Source organism: Halichoeres trimaculatus, unplaced genomic scaffold (genome assembly GCF_033239565.1).
Source record: "Halichoeres trimaculatus isolate MK-OKI-2021-1 unplaced genomic scaffold, fHalTri1.1 fHalTri1_scaffold_23, whole genome shotgun sequence".
Lineage (NCBI taxonomy): Eukaryota > Metazoa > Chordata > Actinopteri > Labriformes > Labridae > Halichoeres > Halichoeres trimaculatus.
Window position 1 is genome coordinate 9,766,035 of NW_027437201.1, and position 14,219 is coordinate 9,780,253.

Genomic DNA, 14,219 nt, shown 5'->3' on the forward strand with positions numbered 1-14,219 from the left:
GAAGAGTGGGTGAGAAAATGAAAGAATGTGTGTATCTTTAGGACAAACTGTGTGATTACAGATAACATGTTTAAATCTCACAAGGCATATGATGTCAGAAAAAAAAAATCCTCTTTGCCTCCAGCGCTGATGCTCTGCTTGTTATGTAACACGGCTCACAAGCTCAGCATCCAGAAAGGTGTGTCCACAGCAAGCTGTCAATCAGAATATGCAAAGAGCGAGCCAGAGGCTGAGCCTGAGTGAGAATCATCTGGAGAAAGATGGATGAGAGATGGAGGCGTGGTCGAGGCGCGGGATTGCAGCATAACTTGAAAATGCTGCAGCATCCGGTCGTCTCTCCTCCTCCTCTTCTCTTCATCTCGTGCGTACCGGCTGTTTCCTCCCCCCCTCTCGCTCTCAGTCTGCGTGCTGTAGCCCTGCTGTGCGGTCCTCTCAGTCCTCTGTTGTAGCACCGAAGGGAGGAGGAGCCACCGTCTCACACACACACACACACACTCAGAGACACACGCACACACACAAACACACACTCACATACTCACATAGACAAGCACACTCTGACATCTCGCATCATCTCTCCTGCACGCTCACTGTAAGCACCAGCAAAGCCAGCCAGCCAGGCCCGTTTGGAGCAGGGGAGCCCAGCCGTCTCGTCGCCCAAAATGGATGTACTGATGAAGGGGTTCTCCATGGCCAAGGAGGGGGTGGTGGCCGCTGCAGAGAAAACCAAAGCTGGCATGGAGGAGGCAGCAGCCAAGACCAAGGAAGGGGTGATGTATGTAGGTACGTAACACATCGACTCTGTGGAGCTGAGCCGTGTTTCAGGGAGGAGGGAAAAAAAGGTTGTTTGGGGGGGAGCTGGGTTCATTTGTTTCATGTTGTCTCCGGTTAAAGTGGTTGCATCATCTGTTTTTTGAGGTGGGGTCCCATGGGTGTCCACGTCTGGGACACTTGTGAGAAGTGACAGGAGCAGAAGGAGGAGGAGGAGGAGGAGGAGGAGGAAGGATACTGCTGCAGGACTGGTGCAGGGCAGAGGGTGGGGGTGTGAAGAGTGAGAAAAGAGGATAAGATGGAAAAAGTTGTAATTTTGGTTTTGTCACAGGTGAAAATTGAATAAGGGAAAAAGAGAGAAGAGGAGTGAAGTCTGCAGAGGGATGTCCTGTGACGGACACAATTCAGTGATTTAGTCTCTATAACCACTGAAAACTACAGGCTGACCTTTACTGAGCAGACAACAAACATGTCTTTAGGGTTTTTTTAAAAAGATGCATAAATGGAGAGCAAAAAATTTTAAAAAAGACATCAAGCCTTTTTCAAACGGGCAGAAATGATGAATTTGTACTTTTTAATGATGCATAAGAGGCTTTACGGACATGCTGTTCTTTTTGTGCACTCTTACGTTAGCTGGAGCAGCTAATGCGTCACATCCCAAGGTTACCCCGAGTAGCAGGCTTTTAGGGCCGCTTAAAGAGGGGGAGGGAGGAGGGAGGATGGGTGTAAGAGCAGGAGGATGGGTGAGGAGTTAGCGGAGTGGAAGTCTGGACACGAGCAGTGATGTCGAAAAACGTATCTTTACAGGATGCAAAGAGTCAATATCACGAGCTAGGGGACGGAGAGGGGAAGGAGGGAGGGAGGGAGGGAAGGATCACTTTTGCACTGCAGCAGTTACCATCCCATCGACCCCCCCCCTTCCCTTTACTCTCACCCCATCCTTGTGCTCAGGCTGAAGCATGAACGTGCGTTGCCCGCCAGATGTGATGCTCTGATGACTAACCACCTTCCTCCCCCACAGCTCTCAAAATATCAACCCCCACCACTAACATCACCACCTATCCAAGGAGAGGATGGAGGGATGCACAGGGGGAGAGAAAGAGAAGGGGGGTGTTATGTCAGTAAAGGCTGAGCTTCTGGTCTCGTGTATGAACAGATGGAGGGACAGAAAAAGAGGGAGGAATAGAGGAGTTACTATGCAGTGATGGAGGGATGTGACTCAGGTGAAAGTAAACTGAGGAAAAAGAAGAAGGGACACAGAAGGAGGAAGAGGAGAGGAAGAGGAGGAGGGGGGGTGTGATCGTTGAGGTGAAGAGGGTCGATGGCTCGGATAAAACACTGTATCTGCCTGCAGCAGAGTGCAGACATCAGGGCGAAACTGTGGGCACACGCAGGTCTGCAGGCCGTCATCAACGGGCCAAACCCAGGCAGACGGCGTGACGTGAGCCAAGATTAAATAAGAACAAACACAGAGAATCACATATTCAATCATCATTTTCAGATTTCCAGAGCAGGATTTGTGCTGGTTGTTGTGTTTGTGGTTCTCTTCCTGACACAAAAACATATAATTCATATATTTTTTAAGGTTTTTTTAAAGGGAGACATCTTTACTTAACTTCCCCTGCACATCTTCCATCGTCCATGCACATAAATGTTTTAGGGACATTCAGTAAATCTTTAACGTTGCTGCCAGCACGTGCCCTGAATATAAATTGTTCATTATGTAAGGGAAGTATCTGAGCTTTCATCTCTAAAGCACAAATCCTCCTCTGGAACCACTAACCAAAGCTTTAATTTTTGCACCATTAATCCATTATTCCCTGATAAGAAAAAGCATCCACACACTTCACAAATCCCTACAATCATGCTCTAGTGATGCAAGCTCAGGATCTGGATTATCATATATGATGAGGAGCATTTCAGAAATTGCTCTAAACACCCTTCGTGCATCGCCTAGAGTTGCATTTGCAGAAGCATTTTAGTGGAAGTGAAAACTAAATGAGAAGAGGGAGAACGTGTTTCTGCAGATCGAGCTGGATGGTGACAGACGGACTCACAGAAATTCACAGTGACACTTAAGGGGCTCCCTCTGCTGACTGGGAGAGAGAAGCTGTGTCATTGCAGTGTGTGTGTCTGTGTATGTGTGCTGTATGTGTGTGACGGGCTGTGCTGCAGTACTGCTCAGTACTCAGGCACGTGGCTCATGTAGCACGAGGAGCGTGCAGAGAGATGGAGGAGAGCAGGAGCCAGAGCGAGGATGGCTGGATGCAGGAGGGCAGCATCTGTGTGAATGAGCCCAAAGAGAACAGTCAGTGTGCAAAAATATCTCCACTCTTCCTTTTTTTGTTTCATCTGCTTCTACCTTTCCCTCGTCCCCTTTCATCTTTTCAGAAAATGGTACGTTTCTACTTCTGTTCCCTCATTCTGCCAGATTATGTAACCACAGTTTAATCTGCTTGGGATCATAATGAAATGAGCACAGTGCTGCTGTGCAAAGAGAGGAAACGGTGAGGTACTGCTGAAAATCTGTTCATTAAATACACTAACTGTTAACTCAGCTGACTTTACAGAGGGCTTGAACACCAGCAACCAGTTCTCAAGGTTGACAGATAAAAACAGAAGTAAACTGAGCAATCCAAGCTGAAAAAGGCTTCATTTTTTGCAGCCGGCGTGGTAACAAAGGGCTCTGAGTGTATTTTTAGGACAGATGCTGCTGATATGACACCTTAGGAAGACATGTCCTGGAGTCTCAGGGGGGACAGCAGCTTAGAAAGAAGTGGACATGATTTTCAGGACCTGTGACTCAATTTGGACTCGCTGATAACTCCAACTTGAGACTGCAGTTTGACTCAGAAGATAGAGAGGAACACTGCATGCACATTTAGCTACAGGACAAAGACAAGCTTCAGATTGAGCATTTGGCTCTTCTTGATTTCACGGTGATCGTCAGTCAAAGCAGTGCATCTCACAGGATGTGTAGAATAATCCAGGAGAAGATGGGGACAAGAACAAAAAGAACATGAGATGCTAAAGCTTCATCAGACAGTGGATTATGTGACTGTTAAGTTCGAGTGACTCAACCATATGGTCAGAGATTCTCAGGAGTCGTCTTCAAGATTCATTAGATGCTCATGTTATTCAAAGAAATGTTTTTTCTACCCACACCGTCAGCCCAGAATCAAACAGTCAGCAGATGGAGTTCACAGCTATCCTCTTTCTAATGAATGATTTTCACAAAGAAGACTCATCTTGGACTCAAACGATTTTTTTCAGGTGACTCAGATTTGACTCAGACTTGACTCAAAGTGTAGTGACTGGACTACAACACAATTGTGTATAATCACTTGAGCTGACTTAGCCATAAGTTTGAGCACCTTTGGAACTGGTTCCTGACTTTTCCAGCTCTGCAGGATGTCTACCTCTTCCTCCAACACCCTCCCTGGTTCCTGCAGAGTCCCATTATCCAGTAAATCTGTTCACTTTAGGAAAGCAGGGGTAGATAAAAGGGGAGAAGGTGGAGGAAAGTCACTGTGCAGTGGTGAAGGGGTTACACTTCTTTAATGTTGAGTCATCTTTAATCATACGATATTGTTGCATGTTGCAAATATTTTATAAAACAGCACAATGCTGGAAACATGGAGGCATATTATGTTTAAATGTGTATCACTATTTTAACTCAGTTCTTGTCAGACTATATCAAGGCATGTTCTTAGAAATCAGAAGGCTTTAAGTGACTTTGGTTTGGTTTGGCTCATGGTTGTGTAACACGGACGCTTCAAAAGTAATAACTGTGACTCTTTTCCCATAGGGCTTGTTTAAGCCCGATTTGTAACAACAACAACCCAAAATGTAATAAAAAAGAAAACGTAACAAAGCCCTTAAATGTAAGAATTTGTCACATTTTAGTTCAGTATTGTTACATTTTAGGTTCTATTACTTTTTTTAATTACTTTTTGGGCTCAGCACATTTGCTACATTATCCACCAGTTATTGCATTTCAGGCTTCATTACATTTTTTTAGACTATATTTCAGGTCGTTGTTGCATATCGGGCCCCAAAACTACTGATACAAAATGTGGATTTTTTAATTTATTTTCATAGTATATTTTCATAGGTAACATCAAAGGGTAGGCGTTATAAGCTCTGCTTCAGCCTACACCTTTTCGGTCAGTCTCTGTTTTTTGGGTTTTTTTTTTTTTTGACGGCTCGATCATTTTCTGTTTGTTTTTTTGCCTTTGTATTTTTCTACTTTCAGTATTTATTTTCCACTGTTAAATTGACCGAAATAAATCAAATCAAAAAAAATAAAAATAAAAAAAAAAATAAATAAAATCTTTAAATTCATGTTGATGTGATCTGTCTTTGATCCTCAGGCAGCAAGACAAAGGAGGGAGTTGTGTCATCAGTAAACACAGGTAAGAAAAGCTTTTGCAGCATAGACTTATGATTCTTTGGACATGAGAGGAGGGAATTAAACAGTTTTTTAAGTACTCTGAGGCAGGGGCTTGAGTCCTTTAGTTTTATAAATCTAAAATATATTCTCTGTCTGCCAAGTATGATAACATCTAATCTAGGTGTAAAGTAGCAAAGTATTTCATATTTCATATTTCATATTTCCAGCTAGCTAACATTTTAACTGCCTTTCAGCCAGAGGACTAAATAGTTCCTGTTGCTCCTTCCTTGTTTGTCCATGTTTGGACCATTAGGTCGATGACTCAGGTAAATCTTGCAAAACAGCACCAGACCAGTAGAGGGCAGTGAGTGTAAAAAGAGTAAACCATTCAGCAAAAATGACATAGAACGTGATCAGACTGTAACACTGGGAGCTGACTGAGACACATTCACTCCCTGAAGCTCAAAGAAGACCATTGTTTTGGAGTTATTAAACCAACCAAGGCCATCACAGTTGGGGTCATCTTATCATGAAAGGATGAAAAATGTTACACCCAAGAACTTATTTTAGACCCTAGTTTCATGTAGTTCCATTGGAAAGTTCCTGCAGTTGAAACACAGCTTTTGATAGCACTAGCTGTTTTGCACAACAGCTAACATTAGCAATAAACCACTTTCTTCTTTTTGCCTTTAAATGTAGTATGTAGTATGTAGTATGATCATAAAAGCTTTTTAAAAACAACAAAACATGTAGTAACTATCCACGGCCTTTGCCACAAGTCATAAAAACAACGTTACCCTTCAGCGGTTTTCTAGTCAACAGTAATGTTGGCTAGGTCGTATACAAACATAGTATGACATCACACAGGTGTGTGTTTAGTGTTTCTTAAAATGTGTGTTCAAGTGTTCAGGTATTAGCATTATCTTAACATTTCAAGTGTGTACTTGTGTCACTTACCATCCTCCACTCTGCGTGACAGTGGCCAACAGGACCGTGGATCAGGCCAACATCGTTGGAGACACAACCGTGGGAGCGGCTAACGAAGTTTCACAGGCAACCATCGAGGGGGTGGAGAACGTCGCTGCATCAACCGGGCTGGTCAACCAGGTCAGTAACCAGACTGGGAAGTGATTAAGATTATTAAGATAAATTATCTGTTTAGAGGTCCTTAGTCTGGTTAATAAGAATGATAAGAAAATTTGAAGTAAGGTGATAAAAGCTACAAAAAAAACAGTTTGTCATCAGGTGTTACAGAGCAACCTTTAAAAATATTTCTTAAAATATATCTCTGTGGCAAAATGTAGATTTTTATCTCTTAAACTTCTCACTTGAAAAAGTAGTTTCAGTCCACAGAGAAATATGAAACATAAAACAAAGTATAGAAAACATGATAACATTTCTCCCTGTTCTGCACGTCTTTACGGCACCTTCCCATTACTCGTCACTTAATACAGTTTTACAATTTATCTGGAATATTTCAACAGCTGATCAGATCTTCATCCCACTAGTAGTGGGACTCATTAGAAGCATTTGAATTTATTAATCGTGATTAATTCCAATTAATTATATTTTAACCGCAATAAATCGCATATCAATTTTTGATACAAGCTGCATTTTCAACTCAAATGGATTTCAGTAAATGACCTTTACAGAATTTTACAGAAACATTTTCTGATGTTATATCTGATTATTTTTCTGGCTGAGCTGTCCTCAAACATATTTTGATGTTAGATGACCTCTCATCTAACTTTCTGTGTCCTGCATGTTTTGTTTTGTTCTGTGTTGTTGGTGTTTGATCGTTTATTTGAACACTGTGTTTTTGTGTACTTTGCTTCTGTCTCGTGTGTGGTTCTGTGTCGCTGTCGTTCTTACGTTCTGTTTTTTTTTTGTGTTGTTTGTGTCTCATCTGTGTTTCTCTGATAGGAGGAGCCCGTATATGAGGTGCTTATTGGACAGAGCATTGTGGGGTCATAGGTCATGCTGGGGTGGGCTGGGGTTGAGGAAAGAGAGGGCATAAACCTGCATGCTGTTACGTGCACTAACTGGAGTACAAAGAAAACCTGCACGATCTGATCCAACAAACCTGCAGTGACCATGCAGACCCATCATGGTCATGGTAGGAGAGTTGGATTGGATTAAAAGTTACATGTGTAGACTATAAACCTGCAACATAGAGTCTAACTCCCAGTTAACTGAGATAAGTAGGTGAGCATCAAGAGGAGGAGGGAAATAAAATAAATCTAAATTTTCTGATCGCTTTTATAAAACTTTGATTTGAATTTTGCTTCTGTGAATGCATAAGAACCTCTTCCTCTGACCTCCTGATGCTCGCTGATTTAAGATTTAAATAACAGGGATACTAAAACTCTGCATTTCTAACCACACGGCCTCTCAGTGTAGCTTTGAAGCCACATCACCAGCACGTCAGAGAAGCTAACACGGTTACACTCATGGCATGCACAGATGCAGAGCAGAGTTTGAGCACCAGGTGAAGGATCCTGTAAATCTGTAATCCACTAACTGAGCCTGCAGGGGGAGAGTTTAAGCATGATAATAAGAGCAGAGCCAGCCGAACAGCATGTTCTTTGTAGGCTTAAGAGGTTTATTATGTCAGACGGAGGAAAACGAAAGCTAGTTGCCCATTGGTGCTTGAGGCCGTCTGCCCTGCCATTACCCCATCCTTTCATCCTCCCAGACAGCTCCACCTCTTTTTTCATGTCTGATTTGTTCCCCTCTCTTCTTGTTTCCTCCTGCAGGGAGAATACGGAGGAATGGAGGGTGGAGAGGGAGGAGAGGTAAGGAAACAGATTGGAGATAAAAGCAGAGCAGCAGCTCGGTGGAGTCAAACTTTTGTTAGGGTGCAGCAACTTTTTTAACTGTTAATTACTGAAAAGACTGTACAGTCTCAGAAGAGTCATTTCAGTCTGCAGAGGATCTTTTCTTGTTTTTAGTTTTTCCTGAGTGGAAAAAAATCTGTGATCCAGAGCATCATAGTACTCAAAACAGAATATTAGTTATTTTTACAACTCTACAATTTCATTTAGCAGACGCTGTTGTCCAAAGCAAGGCACAGCACAAGCAAGAATTTAGACTGGAGGGAAAAACCTTAGTTGGTGCGTCAAAGTGTTTTAGGTTTTTTTGGTGGCAGGTGCTGCCATCTAGTGCCAGAAGAAGTGACTCTTATTTTATTTTATCTTTATGATATAACCACATCTAATAGTTCAACATCAACAATACTGTTCAGCCCTGTTTCCACCAAGCAGTCAGGTGTGGATTAGTACAGTTTGGTACAGGTCAGACCGGTAAAGCCTGAATCTGTTTGCATTTCCACAGAAAACCATACCCTTCTTGGAAGGCGGCCTGTAATGCTGCAGCCACACCAAACACGAACTTGCGAATTTAAACGCGCGTCACGCCTGTAACTCACCGCGTGAATGCCCATGTCTGAACGCTGGAATGTTTTGACAAGCTGGGGGGTGAATTCGCGTTAGTGCGTCACTGCGCATGCGGAGTAGAGAGCCTGCTCATTTAAAAACCGAAAGCCCAAAAGAGCATCTGAAAAACAATGAGCTGTGGTTTCAAAAGTATGACAGGAGAGTGTATGAAAACTTTGGAGATCACAATCAAGGCCTGCTGCCTCTCCCTGGTAACCCACCGGCCTTGCCTGGCTGTTCCCTGCGACCTCATCCTCAACCCCCTGAACCCCCGAACCCCAGACCCATGTTCCTGGAGGTCTCCCCGGGGATAATGAAGGGGTCGAGTAAAGAGAGGACCGCAGAGAACTTCCATCTTTTCCCTGGCTCTGCCCCTGCCCCGCGCTTTCCTCCTCTCTATCAGGCTCAAAACTCCACTGAGGAAAACACAGTCGGACTCAGTGATGACTTGTTCAGGCAAATCCAGCTGGAAACAAATATTTACAGAACTTACATTCAAAACCTGTCTCCTCAGCGACTTTCACCCAAGCCTGCTCCTTTTTTTCCGGTCTCTGTAGAGTACACATCGCATAACTCATCGTATAACTCAGGATGACACCACACAGATTATTTTCTCCTCCATCTTCCTGGTGGTCCCCCCCCCAACGTCATCCAATCAATGACATTGTGGGGGAATGTCATCGCTGATTGGCTGCCGCGGCACAGCCTCACGCGAATTTGCGTTGAAAGTTAAATATTTTCAACTTGAGCGTAGAGGCGTCTGACGCCCAAATGAGCGAACGCTCCAAACGCGCAAATGCTCCAAATGCGCCAACGCTCTACATGCGCCATCCAGGGCAAATCGGCGTCCAACCCCGTCTTTGCATTGACTTTGTATGTAATTCCAACGCAAATTCGTGTTTGGTGTGGCCGTACCATAAGTCAGATGCTGATAGCTGCATCAGCTACATAGTAGTGTGACGGCATAGCAACGTAACCCAGTGTACCCTGCTAATAAATAAATCAAGAGCAACAATGGAAGACATCCAGCATTTCGTCTTCTTTGTGAATGGCCCATGGCTCTTTGTTACAAAGAACAACCAAGCTGTCACACAGGAAGTGACGATTCTTTCGACCAACCAATGGACTGCAGTGTTTCTAGCTCCACCTTCTGGGGTTGGATCAGTATGTCTGGTACCCCAACAGAAGGGTACTAACAAGTGGGATGGTATGGGTTAGTAGTTTGGGAACTTTTCCTGGTTTTAGTCACAGGAAATGCCACAAAGTGTGTGCTGTATTTAGACAAACCAAACTGAACCACTTGGTGGAAACAGGGCTTAAGTGTTCCCTGAACAGATGAGTCTTCAGACTCCTCTTGAAAGTAGAAAAGGACTCTGTGGATGGTGTGGAGTTTATTACCAATGTCAAGATATGAATGATGAAACAGAGACACTGGAGCTTGTTGTCCTCTGGCAGCTTATAGAGCATCACTAGGAGAAAATCCAAGCCTGACCAAGGCCTAACTTTGAGTTTTGTAAAAAAGGAAAGTTCTGGGGCACCTTGGCCTCACCTGCATAGCGACTCATTAGGCCATCACATTTGCTGCATGTCTTCCACCACTCTCTATTCCCAACATTTCCTGTTGCTCTTCAGCTGTCTTGTTAAATAAAGGCAATAACACCTCCAAATGATTAAAAAAGGAGAGCCTACTCTTGACATTAGAAAGGGTGTGTCTACCTCCCAAACCCTGACTGGTCAGTTTTCCCAAAGAAGAGGGCGCTGATGACTGAGAGCTCAACCTCCTGTACTATTTTTGGACTCTATAAATGAAAGATCTTGTCTTTGATCCCTCACGTGTATTTCTATCTTTTTTCTGTCCTTCCAGGGGTATTAGTCTTCTTCAGGACCACCCTTCCCGTGCTCTCCGGCGGCCCCTCGCTCCCCTTCGCCTCGCTCTACCAGACTCCAGATGTTCGACATATTTTTTTGTGACTTTACAGAACCAAAATCAACTCAAACAGACTCTTCCGGATGCCGCACCTGAGCCCCCCCCACCTCCCACTCTCCTCACACCCACTCTGCCTCACCCCGCGTGATGCCCCCTCCCCAACCCCCACCTATCTCCACCCTCCTGCAGCCTGTAGCTTTTTCTCCTCCACCGCCCGTGTCACCCTCGCCTCACCCGTGTGTTAGTGTCGTCCTGATATGAAACCTGCTGTTGTTACCGCCTCCGTCCCCCACACGCCTAACGACCTTTAGGGAAACCTCACACACAAACACACTATGCATTCACACACTCACACACACACACACACACACACAAGAGATACACCGTCATTCCACACATGCAATAAACACACACATTCAGCTCATACAGTCGATGCCAGCACAGACACACACACTGGGCAACACACAACAATGACTCACTGTGTGACTGAGGCAGGGTGTGTGAGGATGTGTTATCTTTTTCTGCCTTTCTCTCCATCATAGCTTAGATAGTTGTGTGTGTATGTGTGTGTGTGCATGTGTAGCTGCTGGCGTATCAAATAAATCTCCAGAGGCATTGAGAACAGATCTCACTCTGTTGTGTGTGTGTGCAGTAGTTAGTTAGCTACGGTAGCCTGCATGAACACGTGTGTGTAGAATGACTCGTCTCGTGTCGTAACAGTAGAGTAAAGCGGCTGTTTTGTGTGTAGCTTTGTATGGCTTTGTGTGTGTTTGGTCTTGATATTTATTAGGAACAGGGTTATCACCACATCATCGACCACCAGGAAGCAATACACAGCACCCATACGCACAAGAAGGCGCGGGCACCAAGTGTTTAACAGTCAGGGAAATCTGATTGGCAGGAGCATTTCCACCCAAACAACCGGAAGTCGTTTCTCAGGCTGTGATTGGTTCATAGAAAATTCTTCCATCTCTATCTTCAAAAATAAAATCTGCATATGTCTCCTCAGAATAACCAAAACATGACTTTGTTGGGGTTAGATAAATAAAACTTAAGGTTCAGATTTTCAAACCCTCCAGCTCAGACATGCAGAATATATCTGCCGCAAGTTGTGTTTTCTACCATATGAAGCTATGTGCATGGACATTGAAAAGGAAAACTAGGTTTAAAAATCTTACCTCAAAGGTAAGACACAAGCAGCTGATACAGATCACGTCGTTGTTGTTGTGTAGTTGCATTTTCCGTCTTTGTGTGCATGCCATAGAAAGAAACAAGCAAGTTGCCCGGCTGTCTGTGATGAGAAACTTCAGTTTTAGTAGCGTGTGGAAATGAAAATGAAGGTTTAGGTTTCAGCATATATTAGCTTTATGTGTAGTTCTTTGTCCAGCTTGAATTCTGGGATATGAAGTTCTTCTTTTAGGGTAGTTTCTTCACTCAGTGTGAAACCTTGCTTTTCTGAAGCTCTCACCCATCAGCTGTCTCAGCCAATCAGAGATCTTCCTTCTCCCCTCAGTCACCTCTCACTGCTTGTCTGCCTGGCATCAGTGTGTGTGTCTGTAAGCACTGTATGTGTGTGTTCAATATATATGTGTGTGTTAACGTAGAACCTGTTCAGCCAGCAATGTGTGTGTGTGTGTGTGTGTGTGTGTGTGTGTGTGTGAGTGTGTGTGTTTGTGAGAGTGTGTTTGTGTCTGGAGCAGGTTTGTGTGTTTTTACTTTGAGGCCAATGGAAACTGATGACTGCATGTTGCCTTATGAAGCAATCTGACATTCACACACACACACACACTCACACACACACACACACGGATGACACGCTACATCACACACACTAACACACAGCACACTCCAAACAACACTGAACCACAAACCCTACAAAAACACAAATCGCACACCACGTTTAAGTTGGCATCAAAGCAGATTCGCTGATTTTATAAACAGTACCAGTGGAATTAAAAGGTTTTGTTGAAATCCAGAAACTGTGTCAAGAATTTTTGTTGTTATCGTTATTTTCTTAAGTGGAGAGCAAACAGCATCAGATGTTTCCACCAAAAAAAACATGATGCTTAATTTAGCTCCTACTTTGTTTGTGGTACAGTACCTAGCTAGCATAACTTTGCTTTAAGAGAATAAAAAGCAACATAAAACAAAACATGCAGCTACAACAGATGCTTATGAAATACATAAAATAATTACTATTTTTTCTTATTTTTTTAATCACAAAAATAAAGAAAACAATATAGAATAATGCCAAAAACCTATTTTAGAGTACAGACTATCGCACACCTTTAAATCTATGTAAGGCAGTTTACAAGTTAGAAGTGATATAAACTAAAATGTTCAACAGAAATAAGATTTTAAAAAGTAAAAATATATAAAATGAAATAAATAAATAAGAGGGGTAAGAACGAGAGTTGAAGTTAAAAAAAAAAAACACAAAAAATACAGGGTTGCTCAGATAATTAATTAAAAAAAGACAATAAAAGATTCAGTTAAATAATAAATATTAAAGTTATAAAAATTATAAAAACCCTATATGAAAGCCAGACTGAATAGATTAGCCATTACGTTATGTTTAAAATCATTAGCGTTTGTTGCTCTTCTCAGATCCTCCGTCAGGGTGTCCCAGAGCCTAAGAGCCAGAAGACCAAAGAGGCCGCTCTGGTTATTAACTTAAAATCCCCTCTGAGACGAAGTCTGGAGCCAGGCCTCGTAATGCTTTAAAATCCAATAAAAGAATTATAAAATCAAATCTAAAGCTAATAGGCAGCCAGTGTAAAGACTTAAACACAGTTGTGATGTGTGCTCTCTTTCTGGTCTTTGGAAGGACTCATGCTGCTGAAGAGTATTCAGCATTTTGTGGAAGACCAGAAAGGAGAGTATTATAAAGTCCAGACTGCTGGTTATAAAAGAGTGTATCTGTCTCACTGTGCTGCTCGAAGAGGAAATAACAGCCTCACCCTAAAATGTTCTTCACATGATAGAATTCTTCAGTTAGTTTCATTCTGACACTATCTCAAGCTGCAACAAGTACCTGGCAGACTCTATCAAACCAGGGCGTAGACCTCACAGGCTGGTTTTTGAGACCATACAGGCTCTGTAAGCTTTGGAGTGATGGGGAGGGGGACTCAACCCGGCTTTTAGTTGTGTTAGGTGAGGCAAAGAGGGAAAGATGAGGTTGGCTTGTAGCCTAAACAGTTACAGTGCTCCCGCCTGGGCGGCTGTGGCTCAGCAGCAGAGTCATCCTCTCATGATTTTTGGAGACAGAAAGATCACTTATCATCTAGAAGTCACTAAAAGGGTCTAAACTACATATTGGAGGGATATTGATCATTTTTTTGTTGAGAAGGTCGATAAAAAGCTTCATTTAAAAGACAAAATTTACAGGTTCCAGTTAAAACGTAATAAACAGCAACTGGTTACCAGGCTTGGGGAGTAGTGGATTACATGTTACGGTTTTCCCTTAGTAGGATACAAAAAAAAAAAAAAAAATACAACTGTAATCTGTCACAGTACAGAAAAAAATATGTCATCAGATTACTGGTATATTTGATAAAAACAGAGATTATTTAGCAGGATTATATTTTAAAATCAAACAGGATATACTACAATACAGAAGACAACTGTCAGCTTTGTAAACAATACTGTTGTATAGGCAAACACTTGGGTAATTTGGGATCAGTACTGCCTGAATTTG

General features: G+C 42.8%; 1 protein-coding gene across 2 annotated transcripts; it reads left to right on the forward strand.

Annotated features, from left to right (window-relative positions):
- The first annotated feature begins 367 nt into the window (after positions 1-367).
- Positions 368-12,501, forward strand: sncgb (synuclein, gamma b (breast cancer-specific protein 1)). 2 transcript variants are annotated; one of them, XM_074662980.1, is made up of 6 exons: positions 368-780; positions 5,142-5,183; positions 6,141-6,268; positions 7,085-7,102; positions 7,918-7,956; positions 10,460-12,501. In XM_074662980.1, the coding sequence occupies exons 1-6, from the start codon at positions 660-662 to the stop codon at positions 10,466-10,468; spliced, it is 357 nt and encodes a 118-aa protein (XP_074519081.1). In that variant the 5' UTR covers positions 368-659; the 3' UTR covers positions 10,469-12,501. The 2 variants fall into 2 exon arrangements, with proteins under 2 accessions (XP_074519081.1, XP_074519082.1); XM_074662981.1 differs by lacking the exon at positions 7,085-7,102 and having other exon boundaries at positions 374-780.
- The last annotated feature ends 1,718 nt before the right edge of the window (positions 12,502-14,219 follow it).

Excerpts from the sequence above, each read along its gene's own strand:
- sncgb (XM_074662980.1), top strand. The coding sequence starts at position 660 with ATGGATGTACTGATGAAGGGGTTCTCCATGGCCAAGGAGGGGGTGGTG. Across the intron at positions 781-5,141 it reads GGAAGGGGTGATGTATGTAG|GCAGCAAGACAAAGGAGGGA; the intron begins GTACGTAACACA and ends TTTGATCCTCAG. Across the intron at positions 5,184-6,140 it reads TGTGTCATCAGTAAACACAG|TGGCCAACAGGACCGTGGAT; the intron begins GTAAGAAAAGCT and ends TCTGCGTGACAG.